A 27808-nucleotide genomic window follows, 5' to 3' on the forward strand; every position below is an offset into this window, starting at 1 on the left:
TCTTGTATCACCAAAAGACGAAGAAATTAAAAATGACTATACTTTTACTCTCAGGAAATAAGAGATTTTGTCGCCTCTTCTCGTTTTTAATTTATTTTCTGAATCCGATTTTTCTTCTTCTTTTGATACCTACATTCAAAAAGATTGCAAAATTTGCCGCCTCCGACATTTTGCCGCCATGTATCCACCCCCTTAATCCGGCCCTGACTGAAAGCAAGTTTATATTCTTTCAAAGAACGCTACGAAAATTTTACAGATATGCATGCCGCCCCCCTTTACCCTCACAAAGAGATAATTATACCTATCCTACCTATCCCTGCTAAAGTAGGCGATTGCAAATTAAGATTAGTTCAACATTTCACATGATGTATAACTTAAGATTTGGTACCTCTGTGTCAAAACATAAAAGTAACTGTCTAACTACTGAAACAACTCTGGCGGGATATTTCCTCTGCGAAATGAGAATCCCTGAAAAAATATTAAAATGCAATTCCTGCTAACAATAATATGTGGCTTTACTCCAACATGGAACATTAACGCTCATATCGCAGTCTACATACCAAAAACAGTCCCAAGATGGCAAAAATCTTGGATCGTTTTAAGATGAGTAGTGTCAACAGATTCAGGATTGGGGCGCCTTCAATTCGAGTGATACTTCCAGCACATCCGCGAAGTTAGTTTAGTTGCGTGACCTAACTTAACCCAACCTGGTTCTGTTGCAGTCGGCTCCCCGCTCCCCTACTCTTCTTTCGCCTGTCATCTGCATTTCTGCAACCCTTCACTTCGGTACATATTCCACGGAAAAATATAAATATTTGATTTTAAATTCTTCTTTCGTTCGTAAGCAAATATCATAATATTTGCTTAGGAACTAACTACAAATGCATTCATAGTTAGGTATGCACTGTTAGATTGGACAGTCATCATGCCCATTATTTTGTTGATCTAATCAAAATAAGAGATGACTCCCCCGTATCATGTTATTCGGAGGGAAGGGGGGGGGGGGGGGGTTAAACCATTTTACCCTCGCACTATAGGTTTAAACGCACTGCTACTTCACTGCTGAAGAAAATTTCTAGAATTCATGTTATACTTGGATATAATAATACCTAGCACTCCATAAAAATGACAGTTACCTTTCATAAAGTATAATTTTTTAAAAAAATGTTGAAGAATCTTAGTACATATAATGAACGACCTGCTATAATTTTAGGTTGATACACTCCTCGAGCTATATTTTGTTGTGATGTTGATTTGTTCTCTTTCAAAAAAATGAAGTTAGAGCGGAGATTTTCAAACACCGAAAGCGAGATATGTTTTTGGGGAGTTTCACGGTCGATTTGAGTATTTTTCGATCAGATAACTAATCGCGCCCCCGAGTACGTTTATTACCTGTGCGGCAAAATGGACTGCGAATCTCAAGTTAACGATTACTGCCAATATATTTAGGTTTACGCATTGTCTATGGCTGTGTCGAATGTGCGAATTCGAAAGACCCGCCATTATATTGGTCTGAACGGTTTGCCGCGCTGCTGAACGATGATTTCCGGTGACCTAACCTATCGTCATGTTTTGGTTTAATTTTGTCGGACCCCCGTGAAGTGATAAGTGATAATGGAAAATGTTGCTTCTTTGCAAATTGTTTCGTCTTTTGTTTGATTGAGAGACGATGCCATTACAAGCGCGTAAGCAAAGAGTTTAGATTAATCTCGGGTGCATAGTTTTGCAGTTTTTGGTCGATAAAATGTGTCATGAAGCTCCTGTGATGATCACACTCTCATCTTAGGAAGTTCTTTCTTGGACCTTTACCTCGGTCTGCATAAAGAAAATTTCGTAGTTATTCGTGGTCAAGCCAATAAGGTTTTCCAAAATTTGTGACAACTCCTTCAGGATGTCTGTGGATCCTTTTTGATATTGAGGAGGCAACTCATATTTTAACATGCTGCGAACTACTTTTGTTATTCATTCATACCCCTCAGCTTATCGAATGACGGTTCTAATCCTGAACCTCCTACTGTGGTCAGCTCTGAACACCTCCTGTTTTCATGTATGTGCATTCACAGATGTCACGTATAAAGGCAGATTCCCGAATCTAATTGTAGTAGTATCAGAAGAAGTCGTGAGTGACTCGCCGAGAAATATATTTCGTGATTTTTAATCTGCACCATCAAAGTGGTTTGTCCTGCGTTTAAAAGAAATCCTTAAATTTATCGCGAATATGTATCTCAATGGTTTTGCTAATAAAAAGCAGTGTTCTACGAAGTTACAACAATCAAGTAAGAGTAAGCAAAGTATCACAGCAATCTATCTTTTTCCCTGATTCATCTGCCGCTCACTAAAGGTAAGCTTACACTTAATATTCTTCCCATTAAATTTGTAGAACTGTTCAGAAGTACAAGCGTTGGTACTAGTCAAAAGAGTGGAAGCTTGCTCGAATATGGTGCGTTCCTTCTAAAAACACCATCTGAGTATGTGGTCTTGGTCAGAATGATGAGAACATAACTTTTATCCAGGTGATTATACAGAAAACGCATCTCTTATCATCTACACATCAATTTAATTTCACAGTCCAACTCTAAGAGCCCCAATGAAGGTGATTGATAGATCCTGTTTCATCAACATGGGATCTATGAAAGTATCCAGTTATCTAAGTTTACATGAAAATCTCTGATTAGCTGGAATCATGTCTAATCTGTGGAGTATAATTGGGACTACGGTAGGTTTTATCCAAGCTGATGTGGGCACATTAAATTCAGAATGCCAAGAAAGGAAACAGTGACCATTTTTTCCCAATAAAGAATCCTTGTGCAGATTGATAACTGGAATTGTAGACCAGAGAAAAGAGATCATGGCGTAACGAGGGCTCAGAGTTACTACCTGATTTTAGTCTTCTCCTTCAAGTCCAATGCCTCATTATTGAGGAGGCTTAAGCATTAAAAAGAGGAAAGCTTGATAGACAGGGCCGGATTTATGTTTTTGGCGCCCTGCGCAGAAATTTTCGAGGCGCCCCCCTCGCACGCCCCCCCCCCCCCGCCCGCCCGCGCATTTCCCATCCCGACGGTCTTCTTCGGTCACTACGTGCTAACTCTAACCTAATACGAATTTTTCAAGTGAGTGAATGATTCTGGGGCAGAAACCAAAACCAGGTACCTGTTCCTGTTACTGTTAACTACGAAAGTAAGACCCTTAAAGTCTAGGGTCAGGTCATTTAAAAGATGGAACGCAATAAATTAATGGTTCCCTGATGTAATTTTGCAGAGTTTGGAAAAAAAAACCCCAAAATTTGGCGCCCCTCAAATTCTGGCGCCCTGTGCAGCTGCACCGATGCACCATAGGTAAATCCGGCCCTGTTGATAGATGATAGGAAGGGTAAAAAGAGAGAGTGATAGGAGTTAATTACCGGAATATGTGAGATGAGCAATGTCATAATCTGTACGGAGTAAGTCGTACCTGCCTAAATTCCAGTTTTTTTCACCTCTATTCAAGCAATGGGATTTTTTAACAAACTCATGAGCATAGATATGCTAAAAATAATTTTTATCTAAGTTCTCGGAGATGTGAGACAAAATTTAGCTAATAAAGACTGAAAAGATGAGCAAAAAATCCTGCACCATCCTTATGGAAAATCCCCCCCCCCCCCCCTCGCCAGTCCAAATCAATTAAAAAATGTACTCACCAGTTGCAGTTGGTGAATATTTCTCTTGTTATACAGCCTCATTATGTGCTATAATGACTAAATTCTTTCAACCACGCCACTTTATCAAACTATTTTTAGCTGAGTTTTTGGTTTGTTGAAGTAGCTTTACTTTAGTTTGCAGCCAATATTCTTTAATAAAGTCCAAATTTTCTCTCATTATCTTTGGATAAAAGGTATTTTAAATTTATATAACTTAATTCAAAACATAATTATCGACCAAATTTGTCAAACCGTGTGCGTTGGTTCCCTATTAGGTACTTATTGTTAGCTCTATCCAAGTTATTTTTACAAAAAGACACTTTTTCAAGTCAAGCTAGAATATAGCTGGAGGAGTGTATCAACTTAAAATTATAGCAGGTCGTTCATTATTTGTATTTAGATTCTTCAACATTTTTTTAAAAATTTAAACTTTATGAAAGGTAACTGGCATTTTTATGGAGTGTTAGCTATTATTATATCCAACTATAACATGAATTCCAGAAATTTTCTTCAGCAGTGAAGTAGCAAGTTCGTTTAAACCTATAGTGCGAGGGTAAAATGGTTTATAACCCCCCCCCCCCCCTCCGAATAACAGGATAAGGGGGAGTCATCTCTTATTTTGATTAGATCAACAAAATAATGGTCATGATGACTGTCCAATCTAACAGTGCATACCTAACTATGAATGCATTTATAGTTAGTTCCTAAGCAAATATTATGATATTTGCTTACGAAACGAAAGAAGAATTTAAAATCAAATATTTATATTTTTCTTTGAATGTTAGATAGTCTAAGTACGAAGCTCGTAACTATGATTAACATTTTGCATAAAACGTTTAAAGGAAATCAGACTGTAGTTGACAAGAGCAAAAATGTGAACTAGCACAAGCAGAGCGCCCTCAGCCAGTGTCGAATGCAACTATTCGGGCTCCATGGACGTCCGTGTCGCATACGCACTGAATTGAAGGCGTTTTGACTCTCCCGGCACTCACCGTTTCACCCTCGGGGCGGCACCTGCGAGGATCTAAAACGATGGAGTGCCTTCAAGTTTTTATCTATACAACGAAGACACCTCTGAGGCATGAATAGTTGCTCTACGAAACATGCTCAATGTAGACGTTGCCGTTCTACAATGCGGTTAATAACACCCCCCTCCCCTACCGCTGAAGAAAATTTCCAGAAACACCTATGAGGCATGAATAGTTGCTCTACGAAACATGCTCAATGTAGACGTTGCCGTTCTACAATGCGGTTAATAACACCCCCCTCCCCTACCGCTGAAGAAAATTTCCAGAATTGATGTTTTAGTTGGATACAATAATACCTTATACCTAACACTCCATAAAAATGCCATTCACCGTTCATAAAGTTTTAAATTTTTTAAAAATGTTGAAGAATCTTACATATAATGAACGATCTGCTGTAATACGGCCTAAGTCATTTCATGGTCACTTCTGGAAAAATTCGAGCGTGCATCACAACATATTTGTATTTTTTTTCGCGAAAGAGTCAACTCGGTACTTACGGTTAGTTATCAGCCCGTCCTCAAACGCAACGCTACGCTCGAAAAAAATTCGGGAGAATTGGCCGAGTATTCTCCAAATCTCACTAGCACAAGAAATTGCCTCGTCTTTAAATAATATATAGATAGAACTGAAATCCCAACAAAGAAAAATATCAAGGCCTTCTCCGTTTGCTGATGACAGGCGAAAGAAGAGTAGGGGAGCCGGGAGCCGACTGCAACAGAGTCAGGTTGGGTTAAGTTAGGTCACGCAACTAAACTAACTTCGCGGATGTGCTGGAAGTATCACTCGAATTGAAGGCGCCCCAATCCTGAATCTGTAGACACTGCTTATCTTAAAACGATCCAAGATTTTTGCCATCTTGGGACTGTAAGAAAAAAATCAGGGGAGGCAAGAATTCGACACTCAAGTGTATATTTTGAGTTAAGAGACGTCCAATTTTTACACGTCTGTCTTCTCATGAGATGCTTCATTTTCTCACTGTTATCGAATTCGCGCGATTTTTTTTTTTTTTTTTAATAAGGGCTCAACAAACAATTCGGGCTTAGGAACCATTAAATGTTTTGCTTCAGTCGTTCCCGTTCCTCACTCGGTGATATCTGTGTTTTGAATTAGTTTTAACGCCACGGACAAAGGGACCCTGCGAGGCACCAACAAGAGACGACGTACATATCCAGAAAAGTGAGTATGAAAATCTGAGCGAGGAACCCTGGAGTCCCTAATAAAAATACGTTCGTCGAAAATTACACGAAAATCACGCTTAGAAGTATTTTTGTGTTTTTGAGAGGTAGGTAAATTACACGTTTCTGTACCAACTAACTCTTAACAAATTCTACTGCTTGATAAGTGCCGATCTCGCCTGAAGTAGTTTTTTTGTTGTGTGACTCTTAACAGTGTTTCCAGTGTATTTTCTAACAAACGAGAAAATGACTGAAAAAGGTTCCACAGGAGTTTTATAATTTTTTTTTATTTTAATGTAGATAGCATATTTTGAAATAATGGGCATCCCACTTGATTCTAGCCATTATGGGGAAATGCTGATAGTAGTTTATTCGTGTCCATCCCGTCGGAAAAATTTGGAAGTTTTCTCTCGGCGTTTCACAGAAATTCGAATGGAAAAATGCGCTGCATCCTTGGAGAATAGCTGCGTGTTTTCAGTGTATCGGAGGTTGTTGGAAGAGTACCTACACGGTAGCAATTATGCAGGAGGCAAGATGCCTCCAAAAAATCTGCCAAATACGTGCCCCTCAAATATACATTATTGAATCAACACAGCAAATTGAAATTTTTACCGCCTTTTCCCTTGACTTTTCAGTAATAGGAAATCTTTATTTTTTGCCAAATTTGTGTTATACATTTTGTGTCGCGCATTTGACGGAACTCGGTGCATTGGTGGCGTAATAAGAGAAGGCGATCGCTATGCCCCTTTCATGGGCCCTTAAAGTTGGGATGTGGGGGAAGGGGTAGAGAAGACGAAATACATGATGAATAGGCCAATTTTTTCGTAATCAAGCCCATCTCGTGTTGTTCAAAGCAGCAGCAGCGTGCAACAGCTAAGCTGATGAGGTTTTTTAACCGTCAAAAATCGTGTAGAACCGCTCCATACTGCCGTGCTATGGAAAAACGTCGCAAGAGCCTTCAGACGTTGCCAAGTTTCTTCCGATAAAAACCAAATTTACTGGGAAAATCCTGAATATTACGTTCCAAAATTTTCAGGCAATTTAATACGCAATTTAATCTAACATATCTGAACATTTCAAGGAAAAATATGCATATGCATGAATGTTGTCAGAAATGCATGTTTCCTCAAGGGAAATTTGGCAACTCTTGAATGCTCATACGGCGTTCTTCCTCAGCACGGCAGCATATGAGGCCTTATATGTAACAATGGTGGATGTGAAAAATTACCTTTTCCAAACACGCTTAAAAAACTGTTTTGTTCACACAAAAATTTAATATATTTGGCTCTGGCATAATGTATAGATCTCGAAGATCACATCTCAAGTATTTTCTCAAAATTTTCTCTCTGCCAAAACAGTTTTTTGAATGTGTTTTGAAAAGTTAATTTTTCACATCCGCCATTGTTACATATAAGTCCTCATATTGGTCTGCTCTTGAATTGTATTTTTCGACTGTCGTTTTTCACTTGATTTGGTTTCCTAGAGCTAACCCTAGTTTGTGAGAGTGGCATGGTGTCGCGGCTAGATAGTTTAACCTCGCTCGTGTGGATCTCCCAGTGTGTCGGGTGGACGCGGCGCTAATGGCTTTGGGTCGTTTCAGACTCGACGAAGGCGAGCAGGCGGCGACAGCTGGAGCTTTACTCGTCCCTGCTCATGGCCCAGAAGTTGGGCATCAAAGTTGTCGACGACGTTTCGCTGGGCAAGAAAGCCGAGAGCCCGGAGGCCGAGCACCTGAAGCAGTTCGTCTGCAGCTACTGTTCCAAGCGCTACCGGCACCTGAGCACCCTCCAGCGGCACATCAAGGTCGAGTGCGGGAAGGAGCCCCAGTTCCACTGCCCCTACTGCCCGCAGCGCTGCAAGCAGAAAGGCAATCTCTTCACCCACGTCCGCAACAAGCACCCGGAAAGGCTCAAGACCCTCAGAAACTGAACGGCCTACATTCAGACTAATGGATCGTATTCGATATGTCCAAGGCAAATAGTCAAATGCCTAGGCAAATAGTCAAACATTCTCACTTAGATTGAAATTGTGATTTTTTACCCTAATTTTAGACAAAATAATTCGCCCTGGTAAAAATTGGCAGTAGAATCTGTGTTCCAAGATACCATAGACCTACAGCCGACTGTAAAATTTCCAATAGCTACTATATAGCCGGCAACACAATTTCTTATAGCCTTTTACAGCCGATGGCGATTAAGCATCAACCTGACGATAAAGTGTATGGTAAACGTTACTAATGACGGATGCTAGGACTTGAGTTTTTGGACTACCGCTCTCTTTTTGGGCCGTAGTATCTTGATTTATTTTGCGAGGAAAGCTCCGTGCTTTTGAAGGATGCCTGCCATTCTTAATATGTTGGAGCGCCTTCAATTTCGTACGATACTGTGCAATACCTCTTGTGTGAAATAGTTGCTTCAAGCGCCGTGGTACGCTGCGGCGCGGCGCGGCGGGCGGGCAGGCAGCGCGAAACGCGCATTGGCGCCTACAAACCTAACAGGGATACTTCACGCATTGCGCAATGCGTGAAGTATCCCTGTTAGGTTTGTAGGCGCCAGTGCGCCGCCGCTCCGCTTTGTGTTAGGCTCTAATATTAATTAATCTCGTAGAGTCAGCGTTGTTCAACTCATGACTCGAAATGTTTGCACACTCTGTATGGATTATTCTCATTTTAATTGATGAAAACAAATATGTAGTAAAGGAAAATATAATGTGCGTTTTGTAAATATTATGGTGATTCCGTACAAACTTAAAGATTTACAAAACACACGAATTTCTACACAATTTCTTATAGCCTTTTATAGCCGATGGCGAAAAAGCAATAGCCAGGCGATAAAAAGTAAAGCCCGGCGACAGGAACTATAGCCCGGCTGTTTAATTTTTTATCCCTTCGTGTAGCCCGGCTGTATGATTTTTTCCACTTTCTACAGCCAGCTATTTTCTACAGCTATTTTCTACAGCCATTTTCTGTCGCCTTCTTCAGTCGGCTATAAGAACTCCTATGGTATTTTGAAACGCAGCTCCTATCGTCAATTTTTACCAGGGCGTTGCTCCTGTAAGAAATAATTCTCTGTAAAAATATGCAGCGTACAATAGTATTTTAGACGATTTTAAAATCCTGAATACTTGAATACCTGAATACTTTTACTATGAATTTTTCAACACGTCATTAAACATAGAATTTTTAAAATTTTTACATTTAAATGTGCTAAAAGACATGTAAAAAGGAAGGAACAAAGAAAGCTTGCGGATTTGAAGAGTTATTCTTCCCAAAATATTGAAAACCCGTGAACTCCTCGCCATAAATTTACAGAATTCCGTAAACTGTCAAAAAATTGACTACCGGCCTAGGCATTTGATAAAATGCCTGATGTGACCAATTGCCTTCGACAGGTACACCAAACAGGTGGGATTGTATCGATGTCGATAGGTTCTACGTGTAAAAATAGCCTCAAAAGTCAATTGAGAAATCTGAGGGAGCGGGTTTTTTTCCGATAGATTTTTTATTCTTATGAGTACAAAATGGCTATAAAAAGTGAAATTGCTAGAAATTTTCTCATTTTCAGCTCTTCTAGGTAACTTAAATCCAAAAATTTGTGTTTGAGGTTGTGCACTATCGTTTTGAACGAAACTATACATCGAACCACTATCGAATACGATCCATAACGTCGTTTTCCGGACAAGGGAATACGTAACTCCATTCCAAGGTTGCAAAATTGATTTACACGATGCGGTTTCTTGCAAGAATAGATGTGCAATAAATTTTAGTCCAAAATTCGTCTAATTTTTACTTAGGATCTGAAGGAAAAATCAGTGAAATTATCAGTTACGAAAGTCCAAGATTATGCTGGTCAGAATGAAATTTGCGAGGGTAAATTTGGCAACATTGAAGTTTAGTTACGTCCTTTCTTGAAAGAAAAGACGATGAGGGTAACCAAAAGTAAAGGCCGTATACATAGTCGTGAAATCGTGAAACTTTAGGGTTTCAATTCCCGCTCGTCAAGAAATAATTTGATGGTGCCTTGTGGAATGTTTTGCGTGGAGTATGCTTGAAATTTTGAAGGCGCTGTTTGTCATCTCGAAATAATGCCGCGGCTCCGTGGCATTAACAAGACGTACCTACTAAAATAAGATCTACCTCTTTCGGAAGCTCTTTCTCCCTTCTGAAGTATGGTCATGTTTCAGAAATTTTACGATTATACTTACATTTTCTTCGTCTTTTTGAGACCAGCTCAAAATCGGGCTCAAGGGATCATGGGAAAGTGGACATGTGAGAGGTTTTAATTTTGACCAGTGGCGATTCTTGCTAGGTCGCAACACTTTTTCTCATCCATTTTAATCCATTGTAAATATTGTCTCCAGGTGAGGTGTTGTCTAGCACACCCAGAATCGGTTGTTTTGCATACATTTAAATGGAAGAAAAGAAGTGTCGCCAACTTACAAGAATTGCCTCTGACTTAGGCAGACACACTTATCAACATTTCTGCCCACCCGTCTCCCTCCGAAAAGAAATAAGTTTAATCTAAAGATAGTTGTATTATTTGGTGTATTCTCGTACGCATTACGGCAATATCTGTTGATCTAATTTCCTTTTCATTAATTTAAATTCGAGATTCTTGAAACTACTTGCCTTCTTACTGCTTAAAGGTTGAAACTTTAAGTATCATTAGACTATGAATGCCTTCCTTCATTACAAATTCTGCGCTGTGGTGCTCCTGTATTAAAACTTAAATCTATCTGAGTAGCAATTGGTCTCTCTGTTTCCCCCTAATCTTTCCTCATTAAGAGAATTTTTCTATGAGTCCAACGTACGGTAGGAACGATGGTGAAATTATTGAATTGCGAAAATGTTTTTTGGATTCACACTTTTTCTCTCTTTTTGTATATGTTTGCATAAGGAATGACCGATTAAAATTTGAGCCCCTAATTGAATGTTAGCAGTTAAGAATCAATCGTGCCTTCTCTAGATGCCTTACTTTAATCAGTTAGATATTTGTACTTACCTTTTTTTATACTTTTGATTATTGACTTGTAGAATCGTATTTACTGAGATTTTTAATGCCAAACTGTGCTTTAGTTGTGTAACTGATTTTTTTTTCAGGCAAACTTCGAACTTGTGTCATATTTTTCTTAGTATTGAAATACTTTTTTAACTTCTTCAATTTTTTAAAAAACCTTTTAGAACGGTTTTTGTTTCTTTACCTGATTTTTGTACTCTTAAGAATAGTCGTGTTTTCTAAATTTTTGTCTTATGTTTACGGTTTCTTATCCTTCATCTAGAGTGTATTGCGGTGCTTTTTTGAGTTCAAGATGTATTTAAAATAATAAATGTCTTGATATAATTTTTTACGTGACTTGTACTCCAATATTTCCCCATTCCAGGTATTTGATAATTACTGAATTATAAAATTCAATGCTCTCCATGAGGGCTTTACTCAAGCATCAACATCGTTTGCGTTTGATTCAATTCAAGGAGCTTTCTTTAGATCATGGAACGTCTTATATTGAGCTTCATACCATAGTGCTTTTATCTAAATTTTGGCTGTGCGCCCATTTTCTGTCGAGGTCGTCAGCATTAAAATTTGAAACATCGAAGTGGTTGCTACAAAGTGGACTAAAGTCAAAAAGTTTTGCATGTAATCACACGCTCACGACAAAGGTAAGTACATTGCTTTTCCATTATCGAGCTACGGGATGAATTATTTCGATAGTAAATTCCTCGATATTTGAATGTCTGTTCTTCGCTTCTTTTGTCTCTCGTCCTTCCCAGCACTCCTTACACGTCATAGGTCAAATCCGTGGGTCATAATGTGATGGGTTCAGGCAAAATGGGACTTAAGGTGGAGGGTCAAATTGAATACCTATTGATAAAAGTATATTTACAACTACATTTGTGCGTCGCTTTCCCTTAGCACGGCAGTATAATACCAGAGGCGGGTCCAGCAATTTGGCAACACCGGATTTCCTCCATTTAAATCTATGTTAAATAATCGATTCCCGTCGGAGCACCTGGCCCCTCTAAGAATCGATACATTTCCATAGGTTTAAATGGAGAAAAACAATGTTGCCAATTTGCTGGATCCGCCAATGCATAATACAAGCATATAAGCGTAGCCAAAAATTGGGGGAAGGGGGACAAGGCCCCATTAATTCTTTACGGGATTCGACGAACACTGTATGGCTGCATACCATCGTACATTTCCTCGGAAGGGAGAGTATCCATTTACTCGGGTCTCCCCTACTGCCTTGCTAAGGAAGAACGCCGTATGAGCATTCGAGAATTGCCAAGTTTCCCTGGGTAAAACATGTATTTTTAAGGAAAGGAATGCATATTTTCCCTTGACATTTTCAGATATTTTGGATTAATTTGCGAACAATGTAGTCTGATAAATTCGAGGAAAAATATTCACAATTTTATGAGTAAACCCGTTCTGTATTAGAGGGAATATGCCAACGCCTGAAGGCTCCTACGGCGTTCTTCCTTAGCAAGGCAACCTAGCTCGCTCCGTTGTTACGCCTTGTCTCCACGGGATGTTTCACGGGATTTTTCCCTAGTTCGAATCGCAGGAACGAAACTTCTGGGATTTTTCCCCGGTAAAAAACACAACAAAATTTCTTCTCCTTCTTTTGAAGTCATTCCTGGGACTCCACAAGGACTCTTTACGTTGGTACTGTGAGTGGCATTGACTAACTCAATATTTTTCCAAACTTCGCAAGTGCACGGAGAAGAGAACCTCGTTCGCGGGGCCCGAAGTTTAGGTCGTATGGATCTCTGAAGTTTCCGGATTGAGCATCTGAACATTTTAGGTCTAGCTGTCGAAGTTCGGATCACACATCCGATGAAACTTCAGTTCTTACATCTGAAGTACATCAGGTGTGAGAACCGAAGTTTTTCGGATGTGAAAACCGAAGTAATTCAGACGTAAGAACTGAAGTTTTAGATGTGTGATCCAAACCTCAGCAGCTGGACCTGAAGTGTTCAGATGCTCAATCCGAAAACTTCAGAGATCCATTTGACCTAAACTTCGGGTCCCACGCACGAAGTTTTTTTCTCCGTGTATGAAACGTCGCGTGGAGACGAGGCCTCATCTTACTTTCCTCTTCATCGTGAGTTCCATTTCGCCTGACGCCATGACAAATGTTGCTCGTATGTACTCGCTTGGGGTCCAGGAGAATTGGCCTCCAGGTCAAGGCCGATCGCACTAACGAGTGTCGTTGATTCCAGGTGGAGGGCTCGGGCTGTTCCGGCGCCCGGCGACCCGGTTCATTGTGAAGCGGGAGGAAAGCGTCTTCGCGGACCTGCCGGGCGCGACGGTGAAGCTGGAGCAGGAGAACGAGGGGTCGCCCAAGGACGACGTCAGACAGTTCTACTCGACAACGAGACGGATCAAGAAGGAGCGGAAGCGACCGGAGAACATCAAAGAGGAGCTCCCGACGGAGGAAGACGAAGACTGGGACGCGCGGAGTTGGGCCTCGTGGCGACCCGGGTCCGTCAAGTCCGAGCAGGAGACCATCAAGGAGGAGATCAAGGAGGAGTTCCAGTCGGACGTGTCCGTGACGTCGCTCGTCGTCAAGGAGGAGAAGAGTGACGTCAGCTCGGACGACTCCTCGAGCAAGTCGGCGACGGCCCTCTTCTGCAAGGGCAAAGCGCTCCCGGGCGTCGTCGAGGGCGAGACCTCCCTCGTGGTCCGCTGCAAGATCTGCCGCAAGAAGTTCAAGAGCGTTAGCAACTGCAATACTCACGTTGTCGTCATTCATAAAGTCAAGAGCGGCAAGTTGCTCAAGCGCTGCGTCGAAATATGTCGCGTTCTCAACTCCAACAGTTTTATGTGAATTCGCTTTTGAGTTGATGGGTCAATTGCGCTGGTCACAGAATTGAGTTTTCGTGCTTGGAGATCAGCTATGATCGATCAGATTCGTCCGAACCAAGGTAAGTGAAACGTGGGTATGCTTTTTCCGACCCATTCGGCTGGAACTCGGCTTTCGGCTCCTGCCGCTAGAGTTGTGGCGCGAAGTTTAAATTTCAACAATTTTTCAGTTTTGCCCGAAAACAAATATGAACCCCTGCTGTTGATTAAAAAAAAAAAAAAAAAAAAAAAAAAAAAACACTAAAAGCAAATGAGTGTCAATTTTTAAAGAATTCGTTTGCATTGAATCTGTTCGTTTTAATAAACAACAGACGGTTGTATTTGTTTTCGGCCAAGACTGCAAAATTGTTGAAATTCTAACTTCGCGCCACAGCTCTAGCGGCGGGCCGAAAGCCGAGTTCTGGCCGGAAGGGTCCGGAAGAGCATACCTTCGTTTCACTTACCTTGTGTCCAAACAGCAAGTTTCTACGCTCAATATTAACCGAGATATCGCGCTTTAATAAATTCGGTTTATGACGTCATCCATTGCGGTAGTGGTACCCTTGGTTTATTCCACCTTGCTTTCATCAGTCATTGATGCACTGGTTACTCAACGTGAGACCTGGATGAAAGCAAGGTGGAAGAAACAAAGGGTATCACTATCGCTGTGGATATGTCGTGAAACGAATTTTTTAAAGTACGATATCTCGGTTAATATTGAACGTAGGAAGTTGGCTGATGGGGACAGATATTATTATTTTTACCTAATCTACAAGAATCAAGCATCAAAACACGATTCTGTGACCTTCGCAATCGACTGATTGTAAGTTTAATGTTAGAAATATGTATCCCAGTTAAATCCGAATCGCATTTCACTTATACATACATGCAGCTCCTAGTCAACTCGAAAGATGCGAATACGGAGCGAAATCAACTCTTTTATGGAGCGAATTTCACTCCGTATTAATTTTCCTTGGGTTTTTGGGAGCTATGTGGGCCCTGTAGTAAAGTGCTCTCCTGATTTTACTCCCATATTTACTACTCAGGCATTTTGGAGGCCATCATTTTGAGCCGTTTCCAGAATTCAGACTTTTTTTCAGCTTAATTTGCTCATAAGCTCGTTCATGTCGGACTCAATTTTCAATCAGGGAGCATCTCAAAATTGGATTTTATTTCTTTGAGACGTTCTGAATGGTGAACAACCTACGCATAAATTTCGTATCGTGACTCGTGAGGATCAGATCTAACGATTTTTCAACGGACTTTAATTGTGAAAACTTCCGTATCCCCTCTCGTGGACCCAGTAACTTTAAAGTCATGCATTAAGCAAACCTCACCCCTGTCTATGAATTGTTTATGTATTCTTAGTGCCCTGAATATGTATATTGAAGTTTGCTCAGGGAATAACAAATAATTAATCTATAGTTTTAAGAACAAACAATTATTAAGTTGAAGTGAAATTAGAAGTAATCAACAAAAGCACATGATTTTTTCTCTCTCTTGTTATTTGTAATCCTTATTAATCGCTCAAAGCGTAATGAAACGTGAACGTTTATAGGTAGCACGTAAATACCTACCCCAATGAACAAGCTAAGACTGCCTAGAAATTAGGTGTGACTCTTCGGCTACAACAATTGCAGCTTTTATTAAAACTTTTTTCCTTCTCCTCTCTTTTCTCTTGTATTTTCCCCTTTCAAATTATATTTTATCTTTGTAAATGTCACGAATTGTGTGTATAGATTCAAGCGTTGGAATTGTGATAGTTTATCATAAATTGTGATTTTTTTTCCATTTTTGGAGATTTATGTGTTGAGTTTACCTTCACCTTCGAAATCTTAATTCTTTTAGGTATTCCTATTTTCACGTTTTTACCCTCTAACTTTAAACATTCTTTTTGACCTGTATTTTTTGTACAAATATAATTAGAATAAAAAACATGCATTTATGAATCACTAATGTTCTTTGTCATTAAGACTCAATTAAGAGGTATCTGCCTTACGTGACTATAATCCTCGTCTAGAGACAAGAAGTATTGTGCTCAGAAGAACACAGGATGTATTAGTAGTAGTAATAGTCGATTTCAAAGAGTGTTAGAAAATTTTACTCAATTGTTAGACGTCAGAACAAAGACGATGGCTTTTGCTATTGAACCTTGAAATTCCATTCTGCCATAGTAATTTTTCTTTCCATTAGATGAGACTGCAACTTCAAAATAAAAAGAGGTAATTTCGAGTTCAATTCAAGAGAGAGATTTTGTGATGCATAATGTGTTCAGGCACAAATGCTTTTTGAAGAAGCAGACCGAAATTTGAACTACTTTCACCTTTTATTCCGAAACTAAAGTAGCTTTCGATCCCAGAGCAAGGAGGATTCGTTTTTGGAAGTAAATTTGGGGAACTCGAGACTATCCACTGAATTTGCGGACTTCCGAAACTTGTCGTCTAAGCTGTTCGCTTATTTTGAAATCTTGAGGGCCTTAAATTCCCTGCAAAACACGGCTTGGGGTCAAAATTGTGCTGTATCACAAACTGTCGCACCTAGTTATGTGACTAAAGAAAAAAGAACAAAAAAATCCTTTTAAAAATAAGAATATGGAACACTCCTTTCACTGTACATTCATCTTCCACTATCACAGGGTGATCAATGCGGTTGCCGTTCTTGTTTCTACTGTCTCTCACCGCTTTTTAAGAAGCTCTTCTAGTATTTCCTGCCTTTTGCTTTCCCGAGCCAGAGTGAATACATCCGCATGTTGTAAGACTGCACAATTCCATCAAGTTTCAATGAAAGAAACGGATCGGAGCTCATTCTTATCATATGATCAAAGTAGATCCGAAGTGACGTCACTTGGGGTCACGTGACGCCACTTAGAGAGCTCTACTTTGATCCTATGATACGGATTTTACAATTTCCAGCGAATTTTTACTCGCCTGTCGATCTTCATTTATCAATTGAGGGAACACTGACAAGTGGAATTCTTCTTGTAAAGTTCGATAAAATTCATATTGATGGCTGAACTCGGAAATCACGTTGCTCCACTTAAATCCATTGTAAGTATCGTTTTTTGTTGAGGCTGGTTGGCTCACCAAGAATCGACTGTTTAGCATGCGTTCGAAGGAGAGAAAGATAGTGTCACCAACTTAATTGAATCGTCATTTCTTCGATTGCCGCATTTCGAAATTTCCGCTTTCGTTTTATTTTTTTAAAAGAAGACACGGAAGCTTCATTGCTTGAAATTTCAATATATTACTCTCCGAATAGAGTGGGAAAATTACGTTGTTCAAAATTCAAGTTGAAAATGAAGTGTGCCGCGAAGTTAATGTTATGAAATGAGTTTCGTGGTTTCCAATTTTTGCCGTTAATATTTGAAGGGATCTCGGCCAAAAGGGCTTAACTTCATTGCGTTTCAGCATTGTTTTCCTCGAACATATATTTCTCCAATCTAGAAAGCGAATTTTCCCGGCGGTTTAAGGAAAATTCGTTGGAATTTTCCACATGAAACAAGTGAGCTGAGAATTTGGTAAAGTTGCAATGCCGCGAAGCCCCTTTGCCTATAGTCCTTCATTTTTTCTTATTGTTCGGGGCTTCAGTTCGGTGAAATCTTGATGATTCCAACATGCAGATAGTTTCCGAGGCAGACTGCGGACTATGAATACGGATACATAGTCGCCTCTTCAAGTACAGTTTTCCTAGTTTTCCTTTCGAAAGTTTTGTGGAGGCCTGAAGATGGGCTTAGGAGATCCGCGCCACCCCCTCCCCTTTACGTTATAATTTCTTTTCAAAAAAACCATACTGTTCGGATGTTATGAATGAGTTTCACCTTTCGGGCCTCCTGTTAGGAAACTTCTGGCCGCAGCCGCACCATACTGAACAGCGCTTACAAGTTGAAGTTCCATGCATGGCTTTTTAGTCGACAGGAATTCAGAAACCATGAGAATGTAGGTGGGAAAGCAGCTTACGTGGCAAAATGACTTTTCGAGAAAATTAGGTCAAACTTTCAATCGCTGTTCCAGGAAGGCTAAAATAAAGCCCGTGTAGAAGTTACTACATGTGGCCAAGACGTCCAAGGACGTGTCTCCAATTAACTCGCATCAGGCCAGTAGCAAGATAATCTTAGGAATTTCTTATTCTTCTGCTAATTTCTCCAGAATTGATCTATTCGCCTGCACATAGTTTCTCCTATATGCAGAAGAGCGATTTAAGAGAAGATTGGGGGAATTGTGAAATTGAGTTTAAGAAAATTACGAAAATCTGAGGACACTCTAGTTGATCCAAAGATCGGCCTTATATACCACTATATTATTGCACTCTTTTCTTGCACTCCTGTCACTTACATTACTTGTACAGAAAAAACGAGTTAACTTCGGAGACTCACGACGGGTAGGTCAACCTATAACTCTTTTTTTTGCCCCACTTCCGCCGGTTTAGAGCCGCGACTTAGGCCGGAGTAGTAGTGGGCCGGAGACTGTCGCAGCCGCCTGAACTTGCGGCTGTGTGACGCTAATACTGTGGTGCTAAGGAAAAACGCCGTATGAAAATTCGATAGTTGCCAAATTTCCTCCAATGAAGTGTTAATTTTACTGGAGAGGCATGAATATTTTTCCTTTAAATTTCCAGATACCAGAATAAACTGGGAAGTTCTGTTACAAATTGGGAGAAAAATATCCACAAGTTTTCCCGGAGATTCGACAACGCCTGAAGGCTCATACGGTGTTTATCTTTTGCGCGCCAGATAAGAACTAAATTTTGCAATCAGAAACTAGAACTTCCGACCTGTTCAAGGACCAAATGTGTCATCCTGCCGTGCTAAGGAAAAACGCCGTATGAGCCTTCAGACGCTGTCAAATCTTCGATGAAAAACGAATTTCCTAGTAAACTTATCAATATTTTTCTTCCGATTTTCCAGATAATTTTGTTCGCAATTTCACCCTAAGTACCTGAAAGTTGAAAGGAAAATACTCCAAACTTTCCTCAACAATTAACATTCTATCAAAGGATTTTTAACAACTCTCGAATGTTCATACGGCGTTTTCCCTTAGCACGGCAGCACTAGTTTCCCTGTTCAGACGAGTACTTCAATGAATTAACTTGAAAATTGAGCTCCTTACAGCCCTGGATAGACGATCAAATTCCGAACCAATTCCGATCAAAGTACACATGCTGATGACTGATGGTCACCATCTACCATCAAATTTTGACGGGCCGCACTTATTTGTTCAAAGTAAGATCAGAATGGAGTGCCACCATTCATCATTTCCTGCCACAGGAAACATTTCCCCCAAGTTTTCATTTTAAATTGAAGCAAATTAATGAGTTTAAGACTGATGACTCCCGACACTTTGATGCTACTTCGATCGGAATTGGTTCGGGAATTCGATCGTCTATCCAGGGCTTAACGGAGTTCAAGCGATGAATCGACATACCCGTCTTGTGTTTCCAACGCGATCTGCGAGCTATATTCTGAATGTTTTTCCACCCTGTCGGCATATCTAACGCGAGACTCTTGTTACAGATATACAAGCCCACGCGTACTACACGGAGGATTACTCGGCGGGCTACTCGTTCATGAACGACAACAACATGCTGTTCGCCAACTTCACCAAGTCGATGATGCCGGTGCGAGTGCTCAAGTGCGAGAAGTGCGGGAAGGACTTCCGCTCGGCCGGCGGCCTCTCCTCGCACAAGAAGTACATCTGCGACAAGCCGCCCAAGATCCGCTGCAAGATCTGCAAGAAGCAGTTCCGCATCCTGGGCAACTGCCACAAGCACATCGTCATCGTCCACCGGATCCGCGACCTCGAGGGCCGCCGCAACGCCACCGAGAAGATCCTCGACCGCGACGGCGTCAACTTCTACGCCACCCAGTCCGAGCTCAGATGAAACTCGGAAAACCCTCACCCGTAGATCTGTAAAGCCCACGCATAGAGAAAAAAAAGGAGGTGTTTGCATCTTGAGGTTTGTTTACCCTGTGACGTAGGTCGGTATAGACGCTATTAGTGCAACGTCACAGAAAAGCGATATTTATCGATTTTTTCGCATTGGTAGCATTGAAAGAGGGTATGCCAATGTTATTGTTTGGATCCAATTCGATATAATGGAGAATCCCTATGATGACGTCGCCACTAATAGCGTCTATAACCTGGCCGGCGAAATCCGGAATTCGAAATATGAAAAACGGACCGTAATGCCCGATTTTTTTTACTTAAATCAACTTATTATATAATTTCAAGCACTTTTTATAGAATGATTTTTTCCTTAAATTACACCATTTCCAAGAAAATCGACAGGATAAACGTCGCTGTACCGACCTACGCCATCAAATCATCAAAAAAATTCCAAGATGCCCGAAATGCAAACACCACCTTTTTTTTCTCCATGAAGCCAACGTCTACTCTCGGGGACAATGGACGGAATCTTCGGTAAAAGCGTCTAATCTTCGGTAAAAACGCCTAATCTTCGGGAAAGCCCTCGGGGAAACCAAAGACAGAAAACACTAAAAATTAGAACTGGAGTTGCAATGAGCTGTAATTAGTTTCAGAGCAAGAGTACCCTGGTAAAAATTGGCAGTAGAATCTGTGTTCCAAAATACCATAGACCTATGGCCGGCTGTAAGATTTCCAATAGCTTCTATAGCCGGCTACACAATTTCTTATAGCCTTTTATAGCCGATGGCGATTAAGCAACTCACAGCCAGGCGATAAAGTGTATGCTAAACGTTACTAATTACGGATGCTAGGACTTAGTGAGTTTTTGGGCCGTAGTATCTTGATTTATTTTGCGAGGAAAGCTCCGTACTTTTGATGGATGCCTGCCATTCCTAATATATTAGAGCGCCTTCAGTTTCGTATGATACTGTGCAATACCTCTGGTGTGAAATAGTTGCTTCAAGCGCCGTGGCACGCTGTGGTGCGACAGGCGGGCAGCCAGCGCGAAACGCGCATTGGCGCCTACAAACCTAACAGGGATACTTCACGCGTTGCGCAATGCGTGAAGTATTCCTGTTAGGTTTGTAGGCGCCAGTGCGTCGCAGCTCCGCTTTGTGTTACGTTCTAATATTTAATCTGGCGGAGTCAGCGTTATTCAACTCATGATTTTGAAATGTTTGCACATCCTGTATGGATTATTCTCGTTTGAATTGATGAAAAAAAATATGTATTAAAGGAAAATATAACGTGTGTTTTGTGAAAATTAAGGTGGTTCCGTATCAAACTTAATGATTTCCAAAGCACACGAATTTCTACACAATTTCTTATAGCCTTTTATAATCGATGGCGAAAAAGCAACAGCCAGGCGATAAAGTGTAAAGCCCGGCGATAGGAACTATAGCCCGATTGCATAATTTTTTATCGCTTCGTATAGCCCGGCCGTAAGATTTTCTCCGCATTCTACAGCCAGCTATATGATTTTCTGTAGCCCTCTTTAGCCGGCTATAAGAATTCCTATGGTATTTTGAAACGCAGCTCTTATCGCCAATTTTTACTAGGGTATGAAGGGGAGAGTATTAACCTCAGCGGGCTGATTATTGAAATCGATAGACAAAGAAGACATATGGAGTATCTTCGGTAAAAACGTCTAATCCTCAGTAAAAACGCCTAATCTTCGGGGAAGTCCTCGGGGGAACCAAAGACAGAAAACACTAAAAATTAGAACTGGAGTTGCAATGAGCTGTACTAAGTTTCAGGGCAAGGAGACAGTATTAAGCTCAGCAGGCTGATTATTGAAATCGATAGACAAAGAAGATGTACGAAGTATGGAGCGATCCCACTGGTTCGAATGGTTGGTGCCTACAGACTAAGGGGAGAAAATTATGGAGTACCTAACCATAAGGTCTTTCATGGGTTGCCGTTGGTTAGTCTATTACCTACTGCCTTTGTCCATTGCAACCACCCGCTTCCACCCCTAGGGTCCTCCTACCATATCCTTTTTGTCTTCTTTGTCTATAGCTTTGTCTATCAATTTCAATAGTCGGTCTGCAGGTTGGTTCAATGAAGATGCTTCGCTGCCGTCCTTTTGAAAGACTAATCCCAGCCGCATTGCAAATCCTAGGCTCTTTCACCGAAGATGCCCTCTATGTAACCGTCCATGGGAAAATGGACCCAGAGACGATACCTTAAAGCTGCATTTTTCCTAATATAAGTAATGCAATTGGGTGAGGCAAAAGTTAAGTTCTGAGGTCAGGACTTTCCCCCCCAAATCATGATTGATGAGCAACCTGTTAAGCTCATGATTCCTCTTCTGGTGACTCTTAAATGTCGGAGCAAACACTCTGCTAGACGAGTTTTTGCAAATTAGGTTAGGTACGCTAAACCAATCGCTTAACTTTTTCGTCACCAGTCATTATTAGGCGAATTATTCATTCATCCTCTTTCCCTGGCTCTGTTTCTGTCCACTCATACTTCTTTCCTCTCATTTTTTTACCCCAAAAAGTGGAAGAAAAATATGTACTGACCAGAAGTACAATTAAAACACCGGGAATGGGAGAAACCAAACTGAACCAAGAATCCACAAAAGAGGGAGTCTATTATTTTATTTGAGACTGTGAAAAATCATCGAGCCGCTAATGAAAGTGTAAGTGCCAAGACGTACTTTTCAAAACGCAGTCTTACCTTCTTCCTCAGTGATAAGATTTGAACATGCATGTCATAATGCCGGAATAAAGTCTATTAAGCGCTCTTAAGTATCCTGTTAGGTATATAGGTAATCCTGTTTTAGAGAGAGAGTATAGTAGAGAATTTTCGGGTGAAATGAATAGATACGCCCTTTTACGTTTCGCCATAAGACGTGTAGGTCTGTAGGTATCTACTCAACATAGGCACCTAGTCGGTTTCATGACCAGTTCCGAAATCTGTGCGAGTTGCAGCTATGCGTCACTGAAATGATAATGCAGTGGAATTTCCTAGCATTATAGCATCCGATAGACCTCATTCCTGGGACGTATAGAATTTGGCATTTTAATTCATTATACGTACTATTTTCGGACACTTTATCGGACCTCTAGAAAACGAGGATGCAATCCATCTGTCTGTCACTTTCTGTGCACGCTTAATTAATATTTTGTAACATTAGGTACCTGATTCGAAACATCTAAGTATTAATGAGAGAAAGAAGATGTACCATATATCTTTCTTAGTTATTATCACTCATATTCTGGGCAGTTCCGCCATCATTTTACATTCTATCGCCGTCCCCACCGAGTCAGTGCACACTACTTATTACAAACCGCGTAAATTCTCGCAAGCCATATTTTGTTAAATCAAATTAATATTCAATGCTGAGTGCTATTTGGGTGCCTGAATATTATATCTTCTCTGAGGATAGGATAGGAGGGGGGGTACTTAATTATTTGGCCTGTTCATGGACTGATTTTTAACGTATGTAAAATTTAATGTATTTATTTTTGTATTTATTTGTGCTTTGTCCCACTTGATAACCCCGCACCATTATCTTCCTTTCCATCTGTTGCTGTTTCGTGTGCGGAAAGAATTATTTTCATGAAAAAATGAATTAATAATTCATTATCATGGAGTCAATTTTTAGTAAATTAATTGTTGAATTTAAGTGAATACGAATAATTATGAATGCCAATGATGAAATGAACATGTTCGAAAAGAACAAACTGTAGAAGAAAGGGAACCTATATAATCCATGTGTAACCCATAATGTTGTAATTCTTGTATATTTATGGACGTTAATACTTAAGTTTTCTTCTTTTTTAAGGTTAACTTTTTCTCCTCAGCGTAAGAACTTTTCCTATCCAATGTGTTTTATTTTAACACAAAATTTCAAAGATAACAAAAATGTCACAAAATTATTTCGCAATATTCCTGCATGATCTAAAAAAACCAAGTGGAATCCTAATATGAGAGAGGTGGACCCCTGCCTCCTCTAGTTCCACCTATGTGCCTGCTCTGGAAGAACTTATATAGTTGAGGGAAGGAACTCATATGTTCCCATCTCTTTCCAGCTTTTTTTTCAGAGAATTTACTGCGATTTCTCAACTTATAATGAGTTTTGCCATGAGAGAGTGACTAACTCGCATTTTTTCCAAAAATATATCCAGAAGGTGCTCGTGACCGTCATAAATTCCTCTTCAGCTCTTAAATTAGGGAGTCGTTTCCTGATCCCACCGAAATATTTCACTACTTTATCTTTGAATCCTGATCATTAGTTTATCGTCAACGTTAATAAATTGTCACTGCAATAAAGTGCCTGGTCGGAATAATTGATGCTCGAGAACCGTCAAAAAAGTCGGTGTACCCATAAAATTATTTTTCGATTATTTACGAAATGCCCATGATCAGGGGCGCAGAGAGTTCCTAGCCTTTTCCTAAATTCAATCGGTCTTTCCCCAGATCCAAATCATCTTCCCCCATTTTAAACCACAATTCATGATCGCCCCCCCCCCCCCCCTCGAAGCATAGAAAAAGAACCCTTTATTCAAAAATTCGACCCCCCCCCCCCCCGTATGAATGCTATGGTTCGTGAGGGGTTCCCTCGTCTTTTTCAATCTCGCAAGGACTTCCCCATTTCACGCGGCCGGCACACGACTGGGCCAGCCGCGTGGCGTGCTTTGCGATATATCGATTGATCTCCCATTTAAACCTATGGAAAAGGATCTATAAACAGGGTGTTTGCAACGAACACCTAAATAATCGATTCTCAACTATAGCTGCAAATGGGGAAATATCGATAATCGATCTTTCACGCGCTTCGCCACTGGCCGCGTGTCCGGAAGTTTCTGCACCCTGCCCACGATAGAATACTAATGTCGCAATGGAAGCTCATCACACGCCCTTTTCCTACATCTAGATGTACTAGAACACAGAATTTTATCATGGAATTTTTCGAAAATTCAAAATTTTTCTCGTACATTTGTAAAATCTCTCGCAAGTTACTGGTAATACTAGGAAATGATCGAAACAAGAACTGAATTAAGTGTGATTTTGTCCAGCTCTTAAATATATACATTAAAATACTCAAGAATTTGAACTGTACAGTTTTCACTTCGTCAGTGTTTTGTCTTGCAAGTTACTTTCCTAGGTTACCCCAGCAAAGATAATCCGTTATTACTTGAGGAATCCTCGGAACTTGAGACTGATATTGTATAAGAGCTATACATCGCTCTTTTCCTTAACTAGGGGATATGCCCCCTGAACGCTTTGCGGTTCAACCCGCCGAAGCGCTTCGCGCCTCAGGCGTTACTCGTTACTCTTATAATTTAATATTATAGAGTAAGATTTGTAAATCTTGTAAATTTATTGTTGGCACATCACGGGGTTTGATTGCAAGTTCGATACTTTGAACGCAATTGTATGATCCCCTCGGGTCGTAGCCTCGTAGCAAATTGCTACCTGGCAATGATGAGGATGAGGGTGGTACAAAATAACCTTAACTATATAATACAACAGATGTATATTCGGTAGGTAATTGCAACAATTGGTTGCCTATACACAATATCGGAACTTTCATGTTCCATCTTATTTATGTGGCTGGGATTAAATCATCATTACTTATGAATTTTGTCGACTCTATCCCCTTCACCAAGTATCGGAGGTACCCTTTCAATGCTGCTTATTTTTGTTATTCATGTTTGATGGGAGGCAGAGGAACCAGATCTTCCTTCCGCATACTGCCTTAATCTTACTTTATTCGGAGAGTAAGCCCTCGCCCTGGCCTCCGCGTGCATGAATTTTAAAAGACTTAGACACAATTTGGGTCAATTTGGCTTCATTGTTCCCTGTATTTGCACGCAATCGGAGCAAATTGGCAACACCGGATTTCCTCCATTTTAAACCTATGGAAATGAATCGATTCTTGGAGGGGCCAGGTGTTCCGACAAGAATTGATTATTTATCATAGGTTTGAATGGAGGAAATCCGGTGTTTCCAAATTGCTGGATCCGCCTGTGCGTATTGAATCAAAGAATAACTGCCTGTAACGTTAGTAAGTTGTAACTAGTGTTGGTCCTCGTGTATTTTAACTTATTAAGACACTTTTTAGTCCCGAAAGAAATTGTTAAATTTTGTTCGTTTAGTTTTATCATCGCAAATCCTTATTTATCCTTTGTTATGTGCACTTTTATTGAAGTAAAGATCTTGTAATCTCATACATGCTTCACTACTTATTCTACAGTCCGTATTCTCTAGACGAATGAAGGGTTGATGGTTCCGTTCACTTCTTCAATTTATAAGTAATTATTATAAGTTTTTGGGGTGATTTTAAAGATGTCAGGACAGGCTGGACATTGACTGTTCGTTACGTTTCAACATTAATAAATAAATTTAGAAAATAATCAGCCCAAAAATGAAGTGAAAAAAACAGTCGGAAACACTTCAGGGATCGATGTCAATCGATTCATGAATTTTTTTCAACCGTAATTAATTGAGGACACCGCACCAAGAACAGCCTATAGGCGTATAGGTCGTTATTACGCCAATCTGCTTTTCGGATTCTACGTACCCTGGACTATGCTGTGGTAGCGATAGAATATACATAGGTAACGGCTCGAGGTCGAAAAACCTTTTTTTTCCGAGTTCAGTCAGGTCTCCGGATCGATGGGTGCAAGAACGACCTATAAACGGGCCTATAAGGTGCTAGTTACCCCTTCCTTTACTCACTATCGATATTCTTTCATTTTGTGTTAATCATGCGTGATTAAAATGATTTATGCTTCATGTTGCCACCAAAATGACTGTTGGGCGTAATAATGACCTATAAAACGCTTTGTTAAATTAAATACATGAGAGTATAAACCCAAAATGTATCGCAAAATCTACCCGGCATCCTTCAATAGAAGGGTTAGGTCACCCAAATAACCAAAACAGGGTACCTGCATAGAAAAGTCTGCGCAGTACATCAAAAACAAAACTTAAAATGCGTTTTTCTCAAAACGCAGTTTCCAGTTATAGGCTGTTCTAAGTTCTTGGTGCGGTGTCCTCAATTTTAACATTATATTCGGGTCAGCCAACATCCAAATTTATTCGTGCACTTTCAGTCATGGATCCATGTACTTCCCATTAACCCAACTTTTTAGAACAACCCTAATAATCCCATTATGTACGTGGTGGCGAACTGTTTATCCTGGGCTCATCTTGAGCATGAATTTGATTCAATGACGATGGTGTGTGCTCGATCTCGCTGGGACGTAGGAACCACACTCTTATATTATTACCAGCGGCAGTGTGTTTTAGCGGATTTTCTTAAAGGAGAGGGGGGGGGGCAGAATTGAGCTGGAGCTTCAGTTAAGCATAAAAAAAAAAAAAAAATTCAATCACCGATTATTGGAGGAACAGTTTGCAAATCGGATTTTTTTTTAAATATTTCTAAACATGCGTAGAGTACTTTTAATCGTTCATACTCGTAAGATTAGGTTAGGGGGAGGGGGGAGGATAAAGGCATGACTTTCAAATTTCTCAAGTGTACAACGGGAAGAGTTGCTATTTTGTGTCACACTAATGTGTGCTAAGGAATTCTTTGAAAAAAAAAAAAAAATTCTCGGTGTAACAATCTGTGCAATAAAATAACACAATTCAAGCTGTTCTACCCTCTTTCCGGCGTGCAGTGCGGTGGCGCCGTTTCTTTGTTTTTCTCTTCGCACACTATCTCGCTGCCCCTTAAATTTGCCGCCCTGGAACGCGGGCCTAGATGGTTCGTGCATTAATCGGACCATGCCTCGACGGCGTCGAAATTCGTGAAGAAATTTTGGGCGGAGAACAAATTTTCCCTCCCCTCTTTGTATAATGAGTGTCGTTGCGTTTTTTAAAAATCATCGATCTTGTCCTTACCAAACCCACTCGTTGCACCGGTTTTTTTCAGCCCTGAATCACTGACAGACCATTCATTCGGAAAACAGCGTTGCTGTAAACTTCAGGAAAGGGGGCGCGCCTTCCCATTCAAACGTATGCAATACGGATAGCAGTAGAGCTGTATTAGTGGCATCCACCACGTCGCTATCACATTGCTGGTTGTTTGACACAGCGCGCATTGGAAAAGCATGTATAACGGTTGAATTCTGAAAGCACATCGACGGGGAAAGTCGGCAGTCACATAACTCGGTTTGCGACGTCGCAGGCTTCCTGTCATGCTTTA

General features: G+C 40.5%; 2 protein-coding genes across 9 annotated transcripts in view; both read left to right on the forward strand.

Moving 5' to 3' along the window:
• The window catches only part of LOC109037149 (uncharacterized), a 549607-nt gene that overhangs the window by 24590 nt on the left and 497209 nt on the right, over positions 1-27808 (forward strand). The window lies entirely within an intron of this gene.
• Positions 1090-25826, forward strand: LOC109037159 (uncharacterized). 2 transcript variants are annotated; one of them, XR_011899780.1, is made up of 2 exons: positions 1090-2341; positions 13102-13178. XR_011899780.1 is itself a non-coding variant. In XM_019051669.2 (2 exons), the coding sequence occupies exon 2, from the start codon at positions 19286-19288 to the stop codon at positions 19598-19600; it is 315 nt and encodes a 104-aa protein (XP_018907214.1). In that variant the 5' UTR covers positions 1570-2341; positions 19233-19285; the 3' UTR covers positions 19601-25826. The 2 variants fall into 2 exon arrangements, 1 of the variants encoding a protein (XP_018907214.1); XM_019051669.2 differs by lacking the exon at positions 13102-13178 and adding an exon at positions 19233-25826 and having other exon boundaries at positions 1570-2341.

The sequence above is a fragment of the Bemisia tabaci genome, chromosome 1 (genome assembly GCF_918797505.1).
Source record: "Bemisia tabaci chromosome 1, PGI_BMITA_v3".
Classification (NCBI taxonomy): Eukaryota; Metazoa; Arthropoda; class Insecta; order Hemiptera; family Aleyrodidae; genus Bemisia; species Bemisia tabaci.